The sequence below is a fragment of the Neovison vison genome, chromosome 1 (assembly GCF_020171115.1).
Source record: "Neovison vison isolate M4711 chromosome 1, ASM_NN_V1, whole genome shotgun sequence".
NCBI lineage: Eukaryota > Metazoa > Chordata > Mammalia > Carnivora > Mustelidae > Neogale > Neogale vison.
In genome coordinates this window covers 215,890,594-215,908,381 of record NC_058091.1, presented here as the reverse complement: position 1 = coordinate 215,908,381, position 17,788 = coordinate 215,890,594, and the positions used below count along the sequence as shown (strand labels likewise).

General features: G+C 38.3%; 1 protein-coding gene across 3 annotated transcripts in view; it reads right to left on the bottom strand.

The window, feature by feature from the left end:
- FAM169A (family with sequence similarity 169 member A) overlaps positions 1-17,788 on the bottom strand; it is a 68,766-nt gene that overhangs the window by 16,238 nt on the left and 34,740 nt on the right. For all 3 annotated transcript variants that reach the window (XM_044267049.1, XM_044267028.1, XM_044267038.1), the window contains exon 6: positions 9,857-10,036. In XM_044267049.1, coding sequence (XP_044122984.1) covers positions 9,857-10,036 — 180 coding nt within the window. The remainder of the gene's footprint in view (positions 1-9,856; positions 10,037-17,788) is intronic.

The following is a 17,788-nucleotide window of genomic DNA, read 5'->3' as shown; positions in this document are numbered from 1 at the left end:
AAAGGAATGGAATTTTTTTTTGAAGATTTGAGAAGAGAATGTGCGTGAGCAGAGGGAGAGGCAAACAGAGAGGAAGAGAGAATTCTCAAGCAGACTCCCCACTGAGCAAGGCTCCAGACACATGGCTCAATCCCATGACCCTTAGATTGTGACCGGAACCAAAATCAAGAGTTGGATGTGAGGTGCCTGGGTGGCTCAGTCAGTTGAGTGTCTCTTGGCTCTGGCACAGGTGGCATGAAATCAAGTCCCGCATAGGACTCCATGCTCAGCGCATCAATCTGCTTGGGTTTCTCTCTTCCTCTGCTCCCCCCCACCTTTCTATGCATGCACACATTCTCTCTCAAATAAATAAATCTTAAAAAAAAAAAAAAAAAAAAAGGTCACCACTTAACTGACTGAGCCACACAGGCACCCCAGGAAAGAAATTTTGATATATGCTATAACATGGATGGTCCTTAAATACTATGCCAAGTCAAATAAAGCACACATAGAACAACAAATATTGTCTGATTCCACTTCTATGAGGTACGTAGAAGAGGCAAATTCATAAAGACAGAGAATGAATGTGACGAATGCAACTGAATTCCACAACTACAAATAGTTCAAATGATAAATATGTTATATATATTACAGCCCCCTCAAAACTTGAAAATTTTTAAAATAAAAAAACAAACTAGGGGTACCCGGCTGGCTTAATAGGTAGAGCATGCAACTCCTGATATTGGGGTTGTGTGTTTGAGCCCCACACTGGGTGTGGAGATAACTTAAAAATAAAATCTTTAAAAATTGGGACACCTGGGTGGCTCAGCCATTAAGCTTCTGCCTTTGGTGCAGGTCATGATCCCAGAGTCCTGGAATCAAGCCTCACATCAGGCTCCCTATTCAGTGCTTCCTCCTCTGCCTGCTGTGCCCCCCGCTTGCGCATGCATGCGCTCTGACAAATAAAAAAAAAGTCTTTATAAAAATAAAATAAATATAGAACTACCCTATAACCTAGTAAATGCACTACTGGGTATTTACCCAAAGAATATGAAAACATTAAATTTAAAAGGATATAGGCGGGATGGGATGCCTGGGTGGCTCAATCAGTTAAGCATCTGCCTTTGGCTCAGGTCATGATCCCAGGGTCCTGGGATCAAGTTCCACATCAGGCTCGGAGCCTGCTTCTCTCTGGGCCTGCCACTCCCCCTGCTTGTACGCTTTCTCTTTCTCTCTCACAAATAAATAAAATATTTAAACAAAAATAAATAAAAGAATATAAGTACCCCTATGTTTACTGCAGCACTATTTACATACAATAGTCAAGATATGGAAGCAGACCAAGTGTCCACAGGACAGATGAATGGATAAAGATGTGACATGTATATACCATGTCATATTACGCAGCCATCAAAAAGAATGAAACTTTGCCATTTGCAACAACATGGATGGATCTAGAAGGTATAATGCTAAGCAAAGTAAGTTAGAGAAGACAAATGCCATATGATCTCACACATATATGGAATTTAAGGGAACAAAGGGGAAAAAAACCAAAAACAGACCCTTAAGTATAAAGATCAGACAGATGGTTACCAGAGGTGAGGTGGGTGGGTGGGGGGAATGGGCCAAATAGGTGAAGGAGATTAAGAGCACAGTTATCTTGGAACGCCTGGCTAGCTCAGTCAGTAGAGCACGTGACTGTTCGTCTCAGGGTTTCAGTTCAAACCTCACACTGTACAGGGAGATCACATAAAAATAAAACCTTTAAAAATAAAAATGATTTAAAAAAAGAGTATACTTATGTTCATGATCACTGACTAATATATGCAACTGCTGAATCACTAGATTGTACACCTAAAATAGCTATACTAGAATTAAAGTTTTTAAAAATGTAAAAAAAAACCCCTCTCACAAATTAGCTTACAGAAAATTGACATCATTATCTTTTTTTCTGTCCAACAATATTATAACTGTATAATATGTACAGCTGTATGATTCTGTTCAAATCAGCTAGCATTTACATATTCTCCATAGAGTTCTTAGAATTAACATAGGAAAAATATATACATTTAAGAACTTTATCTTTTGTTACCATAATTAATACTGTGTTCTCTTAAACATTATTTCTTCTAACTAGTGGTCATATACAAGAAAGATACTTATTTACTTATGTATTCATTTTGTCTAGGGTTAATTTTCTTGAGTTTTCGACAGTCTGCTTCTTTGTTAGGGCCAAGACTGAAAGCCTTTCGTGATCTCTACCAACAAAAGTACATCTGTCCTCCTTTAAATCCTGTGGTGCTTTACCTGTAGTGCTCTTAAGCTCCTTAAAGTATGTTCTACTTTACAATCTATTTCTTTGGGTTTTCATTTTAATACCAGTTTAGACTGCGAGTTCCTTGTGCATAGATTCCATGAATATCTCTTCTTCTGTGACAGCACTCTGTCTAGTTCTTTGCATGGAATGAATATGCTTAATAAATGGCTATGAAAAAAGGTTCTATGAGGCAAAGAACGTTAAAATAGTTGGGAGACATTTAGCCCAGAAAAATATCTGTAGAGAAGTGAAGGGTCCATATAGCTTAGGCTTTAAAAGAATTTCATCACAATGGTAAATGTCTTAGTGCTGCGCATTCAAAGTCTGTAAGTAGAAGTCTCCACAACTGGTTAAGGAATAGTTCATGCTGCTTAGCTGGGAGAGGTTCCTTCTTGTGGGACAGACAAATCTGAAGTGGGAGCTCTAGTCACCTTTTCTCAAGTGCTCCTTTTAAACCTCCTACTGACTATGGAAGGCATTCCTTACTATTTTAGTCATTAAATTCAGATAAGTAACTCAACGTTGTGGCCTATTGTGCTTGTTTTCTCCAGCTTCTCCCTTTTAAATCTGTATGGAAACTAAAACCAAAAAACATGAGAAGCATGTTTTACATGCTTATACATACAGGGAAAAAAACGAGAGAATAGTATCATAGTTGTCCGTATATCCATCAATCAGATTAATAGTACTAAAATTTTGCCATATCGTTTTTACTTAGTTTTAGGTAGAACTAAATAAAACCTGGTAGATACAGCTGATGTTCTCTTTGGACCCCTCCCTAACCCCATCCCCCTTTCTCCTTTTCTCCCCAGAGGTAACTATGACCCTAAAGTTGGTGTATATCCTTCCTGTCCACAGTTTCATACTGAGATCTATGTCCATAAACCCTATAAAGCACTATTTAGTTTACCTTTTTGCTTTCAGCCATGTGGCCCAGGTAGTTTTATTTTTAATTTTTTGAGGAACCTCCATACAGTTTCCCACCGTGGCTGTACCAATCTGCACTCCCACCAACAATGCAAGCGGGTTACTTTTTCTCTACATCCTTGCCAACAACGGTTTCTTGAGTTTTTTATTTTAGCCACTCTGACAGGTGTGAGGTTGATACCTCATTGTGGTTTTGATTCTCATTTCTCTGAGGATGAGTGATGTTCAGCATCTTTTCAAGTGTCCATGGGCCAACTGTAGGTCTTCTATGGAGAAATGTCTGTTCGCATCCTCTGCCCATTTTTAACTGCATTGTGTTTTTTGTGTGTTAAGTTGTGAAAGTTTTTTATATATTTTGGATACTAACCCTTTATCAGATATGTCATTTGCAAATATCTTCTCCCATTCTGTAGGTTTTCTTTTAGTTTGTTGGTTGTGTCCTTCGCTGTGCAGCTTTTTATTTTGATGTAGTCCCAATAGTTTATTCTTGCTTTTGTTTCCACTGCCTCAGGAGACAAATCTAGAAGGATGTTGCTAAAACCAATGTCAGAGAAACTACTTCCTATGTTCTCTTCTAGGATTTCTACGGTTTTAGGCCTCACATTAAGGTCCCTGATCCATTTTGGGTATATAGTGTACAAAAGTGGTACAGTTTCATTCCTTTGCATGTTGCTGTCCAAATTTCCCAATCCTATTTGTTGAAGCAATTACTTTTTTTCCCCTTTGCATATTCTTGCTTCCTTTGCCTTCATCTTTGTCAAAGATTAACTGACCATAAATTGTGGGTTTATGTCCAGGCTTTCTATTCTGTTCACTGATCTATGTGTCTTACTGTTGTGCTAGTACCATATTGTTTGGATTATTACAGCTTTGTTTTTTGGGGGGTGGGGGGTTGAATTATTATAGCTTTGTAATGTAACTTGAGGTCTGGAATTGTGATACCTCCATTTTTGTTTTTCTTTTTCAAGGTTGCTTTGGCCTTTTGAGGTCTTTTGTGATTCCATACAACTTTTCAGGTTGTTTTAGTCCTGTGGAAAATGCTGTTGATATTTGATAGGAATTGCATTTAAATCTATAGATTACTTTAGGTAGTATGGACATTTTTAACATATTTGTTCTTCCAGTCCATGAGCATCAAATGTCTTTTCCATTTCTCTGTGTCATCTTCAATTTCTTTCATCAGTGTCTTACAGTTTTCAGAGGATGGATCTTTTTCACCTCTTTGGTCAGGTTTATTCCTAGGTATTTTATTATTTGTAGTGTGATTGTATATGAAATTGTTTTTTTTTAACTGCTCTTTCTGCTGCCTCATTGTTAGTGTACAGACATGAAATGGATATCCGCACATTGATTTTGCATCCTACAATTTTACTGAAACCTTATCAGTTCTTTTTTTTTTTTTTGAATCTATTTTAATTTGAGAGACACAGAGTGAGAGAGAGAGAAAGAGAAAGAGAGAACAAGCAGGAGGAAGCGCAGAAGACAAGAAGACTCCCCGAAAGCAAGGAGCTCAATGTGGGACTCCATCCCAGGACCCTGAGATCATGACCTGGGCCAAAGGCACACACTTAACCAACTGAGCCACCCAGGCATCCCTGAATCCATTTATCAGTTCTAAGAGATTTTTTTTTGAGATTTTATTTTTAAATTGTCTCTAGACCCAATATGGGGCCCAAACTTTCAATGCTGATATCAAGAGTCACATACTTCACTGACTGAAGCACTCCTACTTGTTCTAATAGTTTTTTGGTGGGTCTTACATTTTACTAGGGGCTAATATGTAAGTTTAAAAGTAATCCCAATAAAATTCCAACAAAACTTTTTTTTAATCTAGTAAGTGGGTTCTGAAGTCTATACAGGAAAACAAGTAAGGTCAGAAATATGAAATGGGGGAGAAGACTAGTCCTTTTAGATAACCAAATGCTAAAATAAATATAAGAGCAAAGTACTGGAACTTAAAAGATTAATAGAAAAAATAAGCAGATAAGAAATATACAGAACCAGGGTGTCTGGATGGCTCAGTCGGTTAAGCATCTGCCTTCGGCTCAGGTCATGATTCCGGGATCCTGAGACAAGCCCTGCATTGGGCTCCATGCTCAGTAGGGAGTCTGATTCTCCCTCCCTGCCCCCCCCATCACCAGCGCCCCCCAGTTTCTCCTGAGCTTGCATGCTCACTTTCTCTCCCTCTCGAATGAATAAAATCTTAAAAAAATATATATACACAAACATATACATATACAAATTTAATATATGATCTAGATTAAGAGTTAGGATACTTATCCTTAAAGGGGTAGACAATAAGTAGTTTAGACTTACAGACCACATAGGCACTGTCATAGCTAACCAACTATAACATTTTAGCGCAAAAGAAGCCATAGACAACATGTAAATGAATGAACACAAGCTGTATTCCAATAAAACTTTTTTTTTTTTACAAAAAGAGTTAGCACATCAGTAACCACTGTTTGCTGAACTGATATAGATATTAATGCAAATCAGTGCAGAAGATAAATTATTCAACAAATAATACTAGAGCAATCTTATACCTGTCAGGTAAAATAAAACTGGAACCGCACCTCATATGGGACACCAGGATAAATGCCAAATGGGTAAGATTCATGAGACCTTATTCATCCCATGTGTTTAGGTATCGGTACGTGATAGTACTGTGTAAATCAACTTTTCATAGGTACCAAATCATCTACTCAAGCCTGAGGCCAACCCCATCCATACTTAGCATGCACTACTTTGTGGAATAAACAAATTCTCTTTCTAAAGCTTACAACGTACAACACTAAATCTTTCCTGGATCATTAAAAATATTCATGGAAACAAGCAAAGGTCATCAAAGAATACTAAGCATCTAGCAGCCATAAGGAACTACTAATTAAGTTGTAAGAGAAAATCAAATGGAAATCCAAGTTCTTCGAATATAATAAGTATTGTACAAGACAGAAAGAAGAGCAAGAAACAGAAAATAGAGATGCCAGGTAGTCTAAAATTTTCTATTTTCAGTATATTCCTTTATTTTCACACTACATTCATAAACATTTAAATCAATAGAACATTATCAGGCAACCTCCTGCCTAAACAGAAGGATAAATTGAGCTAAAGCCCACTTAGACTATGTAAAAATAGACATACACCTGTAATTCACTTGGTATTCAATTTGTCATTAGAATTAGAAAAGAGCGGGTGCCTGCGTGGCTCAGTGGGTTAAGCCTCTGCCTTCGGCTCGGGTCATGATCTCAGGGTCCTGGTATTGAGCCCCACATCGGGCTCTCTGTTAGGCAGGGAGCCTGCTTCCCCTCTCCTCTCTCTCTGCCTGCCTCTGCCTACTTGTGATCTCTTTCTGTCAAATAAATAAAAAATATATATTTCTGTCAAATAAATAAATAAAATCTTTTTTAAAAAAAGAATTAGAAAAGAGTATTTTTTTTAAGATTTTATTTATTTATTTGAGAGAGAGAGCCCACATAAGCAGTGGGGAGGAGCAGAGGGAGAAATAGACTCCCCAATGAGCAGGGAGCCTGACATGGGGCTCAATCCCAGCACCCTGGGATCCTGAGCAAACCAAAGGCAGCTGACCAACCGACTGAGCCACCCAGGCACCCCAGAAAACAGTTAGTATTAAGAGATCTGCCTACAGTGGGTGTGTTACATTCCTTCCCAAATTCAGTAAAGCTATAATCAGATTTTAAGGGGAAAGCTATTTCAGATTATCCAGTTGTATAAAGGATTCATTCCATTCTCATGTATGGTCTACACAGAAACTATGATTCAAGATGGGCATACAACACTTGGTTCTTGTTTTCTGGATTTCTGATATTAAAAAGGGGGAACAAACTAAGAACAAAATCATATTTTCAGTGGAAATAAAGATCTCTAGTTAGACGAAAATCAATGGTAAATTATGTTTTAATAAAGCTTGCAAGTAAATTACCTTCTAGGACTAAATCTTACTTCATTAAGAGAAAAGCAGTGGTTTGGGAGTTACATTTATAAGTACAAATATAAATCCACCAATAGTTTTTTTTAATTATTTTATTTATTTATTTGACAAGCAAAGATCACAAGTAGGCAGAGAGGCAGGCAGCGGGGGCTTGGGGGGAGAAGCAGGCTCCCTGCTGAGCAGAAAGCCCGATGTGGGGCTCAATGATCCCAGGACCCTGGGATCATGACCTGAGCTGAAGGCAGAGGCTTTAACCCACTAAGCCACCCAGGCGCCCCTCCACCAATAGTTTTTAAATATCACCACAGTGTATATTCATACAATGGAATACTAAACAGCACTGAAAATGAATAAATAGAGCTATGTGAATCCACAAGAATGAATTCATAAATATAAAAATCGAACTGCAGGAGAATTCATACAGTATGTATCATTTATATAAAATTCTTTTTAAGATTTTATTTATTTATTTGAGAGAGAGAGCACACAAGCAGGGAGGGGTTGCAGAAGGAGAGGGAGAAGCAGGCTCCACAGAGCAGGAAGCCTGACATAGGGCTCCATCCCAGGATGCTGGGATTATGACTGAGCCAAAGGCAGACACTTAACCAACTGAGCCACCCAAAGCCCCAGTTTTTAAATATGTTAAAGAATAGGAAATACTGATGGAGGATATATAAGTAAGCTTTGTAAGTCTAAGAGGGACACCTGGGTGGCTCAGTAGGTTAAGTGCCCAACTCTTGGTTGTGGCTCAGGTCATGATCTCAGGGTAGTGAGATCAGCCCCGCATCAGCATCTGCACTGGGCATGGAGGCTGCTTAAGGTTCTCTCTCTCCTCTCAGCCCCAATCCCTCATGCACGTGCTTGTGTACACACTTTCTTTCTCTCCTTTTTCTCTCTCTCTCACCCTCTCTCGAAAACAAAAAGTCTAAGAAATATATGGGGAAAATAATGCCAAAATGAGGTGGTGCTTATTTCAGGGAAGGAAGTGAGTTAATTGGGTAGGTGTACAAATGGACTAGCAATGATCCATTTCTCATGGATGGCACATGCTGAATGGTACATGAGTTTTTGTTGTCTTATTCTTTATATCTTTTTATACGTCTGAAATTATTTTTTTATTTAATTTTTTAAAAAGATTTTATTTATTCATTTGACAGAGATGATAAGTAGGCAGAGAGGCAGGCAGAGAGAGAGGAAGGGAAGCAGGCTCCCTGCTGAGCAGAGAGCCCGATGTGGAGCTTGATCCCAGGACCCTGGGATCATGACCTGAGCTGAAGGCTGAGGCTTTAACCCACTGAGCCACCCAGGCGCCCCTTTTATTTAATTTTAAAAGCTACCACAACAGAGAACCCAAAAAAGAAATGGTCAAAGGATCTAAATATACATTTCCCCCAAAATATAGAAATGGCCAACTACCGTATAAAAAGATGCTCAACATGAAATGCAAATCAAACCTATAGTAAGATGCCACTTTACACCCACAAAAATGGCTATAATCAAAAAGATAGTAACTGTACCCCTGAAAGAAATAATACATTATATATCAATAAAAATAAATAAAATGAAAATAAAATAAAAATTTTAAAAACAGAAAGACAGTAACAAGTGTTGGTGACAATATAAATGGTAACTTTCATCCACTACTTATGGGAATGTAAAATGGTAAATGTGCTTTAGAAAATAGTTTGGGAGTTCTTCATAATGTTAAATATAGAGTCACCATATGACCCAGCAATTCCATCCACAACTAAGTGCAGAGAAATAGCCATACAAAAACTATACAAATGTTCACAGCAGCATTATTTGTTAACAGCTAGAAAGTGGAAACAACCCCCAAAGTTCATCAACTGATGATGGATAAACAAAATGCGGCATATCCAAAAAAGAGAGTATTATTCATCCATAAAAAGGAATGAAGCAGGGCGCCTGGGTGGTTCAGTGAGTTAAGCCTCTGCTTAGGCAGAGGTCATGATCCCAGGGTTCCGGGATTGAGCCCCACATCAGGCTCTCTGCTCCGCAGGGAGCCTGCTTCCTCCTCTCTCTCTGCCTGCCTCTCTGCCTACTTGTGAGCTCTGTCTGTCAAATAAATAAATAAAATCTTTTAAAAAAAAATTAAAATTAAAAAAAATAAAAAGGAATGAAGCACTGATTCATGCTACAACACAGATGAACTTTAACAAAATTTATGCAAAATAAAAGAAGCTAGATACAAAGGGCTTATAATATAATCATATCACATGATTATATTTATATGAAATATCGAGGACAGGTAAATCCATACAGAAGAAAACAGACTGGTGGTTGCTAGGGGATGAAGGAGTGGGGGAATGAAGAGTGACTCCTAGTTGGTGCAGGGTTTCTTTTTGGGGTAATGAGCATGTTCTGGAATTAGATACTGGTTATGGGTACATGGCTACAAATATAATAAAAATCACTGAACTATACACTTTAAGAGGGTGAATTTGATGGTGTATGAATTATATGTCAACTTTTTAAAAAAGCCATCACACCTCCAAAAACTGCCATATACATGAGACTAGGGACACATCTGCAAAATGAAGCCCTAGGGACCCAAAGAATCCAAATTTAGTTAATAGTGATGTATGCACATTTACAGTATTCCTCAGAAATAACTTAAAAGGAACAATGAAACAAGTTTAACAGTTTTAAAGTTAATTTACCTGTGTACATGAGAGAGGAGAGTGGATACCGCAAGCCAAGAGCATCCTCTGTAAAGGAATCAACAAAGTCCTCCAGCATATGAAGCCCAAAATCTTTGCCTCTGTATTTCTTTCTTACAAACATTGTATCAAGAACTGGCAGTTGGTAGCTTTGGGTAAGAAATGAGGCACATATGCTTCCTGCAGTCATGAAAAAAGAAACCCAGTAATTTTTCACATTAAAAGGCCATACATGTATATATGTTTAAAGAACATGTATTAACAGTCTAGTTAGTTTTTCTTACCTTAAGAGTGGTAAAGAAATGTATCAATTTCATAATATAAAATGCTTCCAAGCTGCTGTTACACATAACTTCACAATGTATACATGTGATGATGATAGAACTATCTATGTATTTTGTCACAGGATCATCTAATAGAAGTCACTATTACCATTTTTTAAGTATATACTAGAATATGCATTGCTATCTACAGACTTGCACAACTTCAAAACTCATCACCTATTACATTTTAAAACTAAAAAAGTGTATGTGATGACTGTTCTTAGTGTATGTGATAACTGTATATAGTGTAAAATGCATGAAGTACCTCATCACAACTTCAGTACCTAAATAACCATCTATCCGTTTTTCTCTAGTGAGTAGTCTCATTTTTATCTACTCCATGATGGCAAAGAAAGAAGTCAGTCTTCCAGATTTTTAAGGACCACAGAATGGAACTAAATGGAAACAGAGGCACTTGGGCAGCTCAGCCAGTTAAGCATCTGCCTTCGGCTCAAGTAATGATGACAGGATCCTGGGATCCAGCCCCAACAACCTGTTCTCTGCTCAGCAGGGGGTCCTTTTCTCTCTCTTCCTCTGCCCACTCCCCAGCTCATGCTTGCTTCCTCTTGTTCTTTTTCTCTACCTCAAATAAATAAATAAAAAATTTTAGAAAAGTGACTAAATGGAAACATTTCTTAGAAATGGCTAAGTCAACAATCTTTTTGCTGTACATGTATTTTTTAAAAAATATCTTGAATACTTAAACAGAAGAAATAACTTACAGTCACTAAATATGCCTCTTCTACTACACAGCTATGTTGATTTGTCTTTTTAAGAATGCTGATTTGTGTTCTGACCCTCCAATTAGATGTGCTAGCTCCTTTAACACACTGTAAGACAGTATATAAGTTGTGGGCATCACAATGGGGCATCCCACTCACTATTAACTTTAGAAATAGTTCATAGTTAATCAGTCAATATTCTACTCTTTTTATGCCTCAAATTAAAAAAAAACCTATTTATTGTTCTTCAATTATTCATATTATTTCAGATAATTCTAATAATGCAGTTCAAGGAAGACATAAAATTTCAGGTAACAAACATATCACAAATGGACTTTTACCAATCATACCATTTGATGACTTGGTCAATATAACAAGATCTTTTTTAGCTGAACCAAATAATTTGGATTATCCACGACTAAATTGGGAGAATTTCAGTAACTTTCTGCAATAGTCTCCAAGACTCTCAACTAATTTAAGCTTAGAATAGGTAATTCTCATTGCTTAGATCTTAAATGTTGACATTCAGCTAGGATAGGTCTACAGTTTAAAACGTCTTATAGAATGGTTATTCTACAATGTTAACAATGTTATACACTTGAGGGGTGCCTGGGTGGCTCAGTGGGTTAAGGCCTCTGCTGTCAGCTCAGGTCATGATCCCAGCATCCTGGGATCGTGCCCCGCATTGGGCTCTCTGCTCAGCAGGGAGCCTGCTTCCCCCTCTCCTCTGTCTGGCTGCCTCTCTGCCTACTTGTGATCTCTGTCTGTCAAATAAATAAATAAAATCTTTTTAAAAAAAAGTTATATACTTGAAGTTTACTAAGAAAGTAAATATTCAGTGTTATCTCTACAAAAAAAAAAGAAAATGGTAACTGTGCAGCAGTCTCTTTTAATTAGCTTGATTTTGGTGAGTATTTCACAATGTATACATATGTCAAATTATCAAGCCATACACTTGAATTATGTATCATTTTAATTGTCAATTTTACTGAATAAAGCTGAAATATATAAACAAGTTACTTGTAAGAGTGTAACAGGTAGTCTCACCAACAACTACTATGACCATAATTAATTTTTAATACCTTGAAATCAGAGCTTTTTCATAGTAACTGCTAGTAGTGATTACAAAACCGAGAGACATTACTTTAGGGGCGCCTGGGTGGCTCAGTGGGTTAAAGCCTCTGCCTTTGGCTCAGGTCCTGATCCCAGGGTCCTGGGATCGAGCCTCGAATCGGGCTCTCTGCTCAGCAGGGAACCTGCTTCCCTTCGTCTCCTGCCTGCCTCTCTGCCTACGTGTGATCTGTCAAATAAGTAAAAACTCTTTAGAATAAAAGAAAAAAAAAGAGGGGCGCCTGGGTGGCTCAGTGGGTTAAGCCTCTGCCTTTGGCTCAGGTCATGATCTCAGGGTCCTAGGATAGAGCCCCACATTTGGCTTTCTGCCCTGCAGGAAGCCTGCTTCCCTTCCTCTCCCTCTGCCTGCCTCTCTACTTACTTGTCATCTCTCTCTGTCAAATAAATAAATAAAATCTTAAAAAAAAAAAAAAAGAGAGACACTACCTTATAAGCACTAGTAGTTCAAAGGACAAAGCAAAAATGAAAAGTAAAAGCACTATCTAGTTCTAATTCTCAATTCAGAGTCTGAGGATTTATGGCTGTTTCCTATTGTACATGCTCCAGGTTCCCTACGAAAGTATAATAATTACATGATGGAAATAATCCACAATTTGATTTTTTTCCCACACAAACATTTCTTCCACCAGAGAGGAGGTAAATTCCAGCATCTTAAATTGTTAAAATGATAAATTTATGGAACTAGCAGTATTCACAAAGTTTCAAGTTTTTCTACATTTATTTGTCATGTATATATTCATTGCAAAATAAGATGCTGATTCTCTTCCTTTGTTTAAAAACTTATACAGTTGACCATTGAACAACCTGGGAGTTAGGAGCACTGACCTCCTGAGCAGCTGAAAATCCCCATATAACTTAACCCCCCAAAACTTAACTACTAACACCCTACTGCTGACTGGAAGCCTTACTGGTAACAGTCAATTAACATATATTTTGTATGTTATATCTATCATATACTATAGTCTCCCAATACAGCAGGCTAAAGAGAATAAAATGTTGTTAAGAAAGTCCTAAGAGGGGCGCCTGAGTAGCTCATTTGGTTAAGCATCTGACTCTTGCTTTCAGCTCAGGCCATGATCTCAGGATCCTGGAACTGAGTCTTGTGTCAGCCTCCATACTCAGTGTAGAATCTGCTTGTCCCTGTTCCTCCTCCTCTGCTCCTCTCTCCGCTCATGCTCTCTCTCTCTAATAAATAAATGAAATCTTAAAAAAGTGATAAGAGATAATACATTTGTAGTACTGCACTGTATTTATTGAAAAAATAAATAAACACATATAGTAGACCCATGGAGTTCAAACATGTGTTGTTCAAGGGGCAACTGTACTTTAAGTGTTCTATCAGTACACAGAAATACCAAATAAAGAGCACAAAAACTTCCCATGTTACCAGACATTCTTCAAACCCATCAACAGCTATAGAGAATAGCACAATTAACTAGTAAAGCAAAACCACAACCTAACTTAGATGAAGTTCTCATTAAATTAAATTTACTAACTGTAATTAATTAAATTAAGCATTGCACATGGTATATTGAATACTTATTTATAATCCTCTAATTTTCCTCTTTGACCACCTTCTTCTATATATTCTCTCTGGGAAATCTCACCTACTCTCAAGGGTTGTTACCATGTATACAAATGTTGATAATCACTAGTCTTTAATTTCTATAATGCATGAGACTTTTCCAAAATCAACAATAGAAGAGCACACATTAAATGTGAATGTAACAAAAATCACACAATTAGCTCAACAGAGAAAAAAACATTTGACAAAATCCAATACCTTTCATGATAAAAAATACTCAATGTCCTAACCTGATAAAGGTACTTAGGAAAAACTCACAGCTAACATCACACTTAATGGTAAAAGACTGCATGGTTCTTCCTAAGATCAGGAACAAAACATAACTGCTTATGCTCACTGCTTCTACTCAACACTATATTAGAGGTTTTAATTCGGCAAGAAAAGGAAATAAAAGGCAGCCAGACTAAAAAGAAAGAAGCAAAGCTACATTTATAGATAGAAACTTTTGTATATACAAAATCTTAAGGAACCCACTAAAAAATTACTAAAACTTAAAGGCAGTTCAGCAAGGTTGCCAAGATCAATATACAAAAATCAATTGTACTTCTATACACCAGCAATGAACAATCTGAAAATGAAATTCAAGAAAACAATTCCAGGGGTACCTGAATGGCTCAGTTGAGCATCTAACTCTTGACTTGGGCTCAAGTCATGGTCTCAGGGTCATGAGATCAAGCCCCGCTGCATCAGGTTCTACAGTCAGCACAGAGACTGCTTAAGATCCTCTCTTTCCTTCTACCCCTTCCCCCATTCATGCGCGTTCTCTCTCCCTAAAATGAAATCTTTCATTAAAAAAGGAAAACATGGGGGCGCCTGGGTGGCTCAGTTGTTGAATGTCTGCCTTCGGCTCAGGTCGTGATCCCGGGGTCCTGGATTGAGCCCCGCATCAGGTTCCCTGCTCAGCAGGGAGCCTGCTTCTCCCTCTCCCACTCCCACTGCTTGTGTTCCCTCTCTTGCTGTGTCTGTCAAATGAATAAAATCTTAAAAAAAAAAAAAAAGGAAAACAAGGAACACCTGGGTAGTTCAGTGGGTTAAGCCTCTGCCTTCAGCTCAGGTCATGATCTCAGGGTACTGGAATTGAGCCCCACATCAGGCTCTCTGCTGAGCAGGGGGCCTGCTTCCCCCACCCCTCTGCCTGCCTGTCGACTTGTAATCTCTCTGTCTCTGTCAAATAAATAAATAAAATCTTTAAAAAAAAAAAAAAAGGAAAACAATTCCATTTATCACAGCATTAATAATAAAATTCTTACAACTTAACAAGATAGTATAAAACTTATATGCATATGAAAAACTACAAACATTGTTAAAAGAAATAAAAGAACTTCTAAATAAATGGAAAGACATCCACATTCATGGATCAGAAGATTTAACACTATTAGACATTAATATATTCCCCAAATTAGGGACATCTGGGTGGCTCAGTTATTAAGCATCTGCCGTCAGCTCAGGTCATGATTCCTGGGATCGAGCCCCACACCTGGCTCCCTGTTTAACGGAAAGCCTGCTTCTCGCTCTCCCACTCTTCCTGCTTGTGTTCCCTCTCCTGCTGTCACTCTGTTAAATAAATAAAATCTTTAATTAAAAAAAATTTTTTTTAAGATTTTATTTATTTGACAGAGATTACAAGTAGGCAGGGAAGCAGGCAGGGAGAGAGGAGGAAGCAGGCTCCCTGCTGAGCAGAGAGCCCATGCAGGGCTTGATCCCAGGACCCTGGGATCATGACCTGAGCTGAAGGCAGAAGCTTTAACCCACTGAGCCACCCAAGCACCCCTAAAATCTTACAAAAAAAAAAAAAAAAAAAAAAGTGTGTATGTGTGTGTGTGTGTGTATAGGTATTTCCCAAATTGATTAAAAGCTTCAAAATTCTCAACTACAGGGTGCCTGGGTGGCTCAGTGGTTAAGCCGCTGCCTTCGGCTCAGGTCATGATCTCAGGGTCCTGGGATCGAGTCCCGCATCAGGCTCTCTGCTCAGCAGGGAGCCTGCTTCCTCCTCTCTCTCTGCCTGCCTCTCTGCCTGCTTGTGATCTCTCTCTGTCAAATAAATAAATAAAATATTTTAAAAAATAAAAAAATAAAAAAATAAAAAAAAAATTCTCAACTACATCTTTTTACAGAAACTGACGAGGTGATCCTAAAATTCATACACAAATGCAAAAGACTGCAAAAAAGCCAAAACAATTGTAAAGAAAAAGTTTAAGGACTCACATTAGCCACTTTCAAACTTATGAAGCTACAGTCATCAAAACATTACGGTACTGGCATACCATACTTCCATACATATTGGAACAGTTATAAAGATCAACGGCATACAACAGAGAGTCCAAAAACAAAACCTCTTATTTATGGTTCTCTCTCCCATCCAAGTACTAACCAGGCCCGACCCTGCTTAGCTTCCGAGATCAGACGAGATCGGGCGCGTTCAGGGTGGTATGGCCGTAGACTTATTTATGGTTAACTGATTTTTGACAGGGGTTCCAAGGCAATTCTACAGAAAAACAACAGTCTTTTCACTGAATAGTTCTGAGACAAGATAGTCACCTAAAGGGAAAAAACAATGCTGGACTCCCTTCCTCACACCATATACAAAGATTAACTGCAAGTGGTTGTCAACCTAAATGTAAGACCTAACACTGTAAACTCTTAGAAGAAAACACAGCAGTAAATCTTTATCACCTTGGATTAGACAAAGCTTTCTTAGATAAATATCAAAAGCAATAAAGAAAATAAATTGGATTTCATCAAAATTTTAAAATTCTGTGCTTCAAAGGACACGATCAAGATAGTGAAAAAACAACCTATAAAATGGAAGAAAATAGGAATACGCCCGGGTGGCTCAATTAGTTAAATGTCTGCCTTCAACTCAGGTCATGATCCCAGGGTTCTAGGATTGAGCCCCACATCAGGGTCCCTGCTTACTGGGGAGCCTGCTTCTTCCTCTTCCTCTGCTGCTCCCCCTGCCTGTGCTCTCTCTCTCTCTCTCTCTCTGTCAAATAAATAAAATCCTAAAAATAGGGTGCCTGGGTGGCTCAGACATTAAGTGTCTGCCTTCTGCTCAGGTCATGATCCGAGGGTCCTGAGATCAAGGCCCATATCAGGCTCCATGCTCAGCAGGAATCCTGCTTCTCCCTCTCCCACTGCCCCTGCTTATGTTCCCTGTGTGTGTGTGTGTCTCTCTCTCTGTCAATCAAATAAATAAATCTTTTTTTTTTAAAGATTTTATTTATTTATTTGACAGAGAGAGATCACAAGTAGGCAGAGAGGCAGGCAGAGAGAGAGAGAGAGGAGGAAGCAGGCTCCCTGCTGAGCAGAGAGCCCGATGCGGGGCTCGATCCCAGAACCCTGAGATCATGACCTGAGCCGAAGGCAGCGGCTTAACCCACTGAGCCACCCAGGCACCCCAAATAAATAAATCTTTAAAAAAAGATTTTAAAGGGTGCCTGGGTGGCTCAGTGGGTTAAGCCGCTGCCTTCGGCTCAGGTCATGATCTCAGGGTCCTGGGATCGAGTCCCGCATCGGGCTCTCTGCTCAGTAGGGAGCCTGCTTCCCTCTGTCTCTGCCTGCCTCTCCATCTACTTGTGATTTCTCTCTGTCAAATAAATAAAATCTTTAAAAAAAATTATAAAAAAAAGATTTTAAAAATCTTTAAAAATACACAAATAATAATAAATAAATAGGAGAAAGTATTTCCAAATTATATCTCCAAGAGACTTGTACCTAAATATATAAAGAATGCTTATAACTCAATAATAAAAAGACAAAACCCTTTTTTTCCAATTTATTTATTTTCAGAAAAACAGTATTCATTATTTTTTCACCACACCCAGTGCTCCATGCAAGCCATGCCCTCTATAATACCCACCACCTGGTACCCCAACCTCCCACCCCCCCGCCACTTCAAACCCCTCAGATCAAAACCCAATTTTAAATATGTATTTCTCCAAAAACGACATACAAATGGCTGACAGGTATATAAAAAAATGTTCAATGTCACCAACCAATGGGGATATGCAAATCAAAACAACAAAATATCACTTCACACCTATCAGGATGACTATTACTAAAACAAAACAAAACAAAAAACAAAGATAACAAGTGTTCATGAGGATATGGAAAACTGGAGCCCTTGTACACTGTTGATGGGAATACAAAATGGTAGAGCCACTATGGAAAA